This window comes from Gavialis gangeticus, unplaced genomic scaffold (assembly GCF_001723915.1).
Source record: "Gavialis gangeticus isolate Ggan-Ray unplaced genomic scaffold, GavGan_comp1, whole genome shotgun sequence".
Classification (NCBI taxonomy): domain Eukaryota; kingdom Metazoa; phylum Chordata; order Crocodylia; family Gavialidae; genus Gavialis; species Gavialis gangeticus.
Genome location: NW_017729033.1, coordinates 1,733,832 through 1,734,293, shown reverse-complemented (window position 1 = coordinate 1,734,293; position 462 = coordinate 1,733,832). Strand labels below are relative to the sequence as shown.

The following is a 462-nucleotide window of genomic DNA, read 5'->3' as shown; positions in this document are numbered from 1 at the left end:
CCGCGTGGGCCCGGCCGCCCGCCCGGCGAGCCCCGCAGCCCTGTCCGCGCCTAGGGCGCGCGGGGCAGGGCGGTGCCGGCAGGCAGAAGACGAAGGAGAAGTTTCCACTCGTGTCACGAGGTCGATAGTGCGGGACGTGGTGCTGAGAACGGCAACGACAGGGCTCGGCGTCGTCATTGTTACCATTGGTGTTATTATGTGTTTTGGGTTTTTCGGAAGGCGAAGAAGAAGTTTGCGCTCCTGCTCCACGTGGCCGATCGTGCGGGCGTCCATCTGCGCGCTGTCCTGACCCGCGACTGCGGCGGGACGGACAGGCCGGAGCAAGAGGGTCGCACCGCTGTCCCGGGCGGGGGCAGGGCGGGGGACCCGCCGCGGCTGCGGGATGCGGCAGGGAAAGACGCTGCCTGCCCGGCGCGGCCGGCGGTGCGGGACGCAGAGCTGAGCGCTGCCGTGGCCGCAAGG

General features: G+C 70.6%; 1 protein-coding gene across 1 annotated transcript in view; it reads right to left on the bottom strand.

Annotated features, from left to right (window-relative positions):
* EMX1 (empty spiracles homeobox 1) overlaps window positions 1-273 on the bottom strand; it is a 27,469-nt gene extending 27,196 nt beyond the window's left edge. The window contains exon 1 of the mRNA XM_019525797.1: window positions 184-273. Within this exon, the coding sequence (XP_019381342.1) occupies window positions 184-273 (90 nt within the window). The remainder of the gene's footprint in view (window positions 1-183) is intronic.
* Window positions 274-462: the final 189 nt, after the last annotated feature.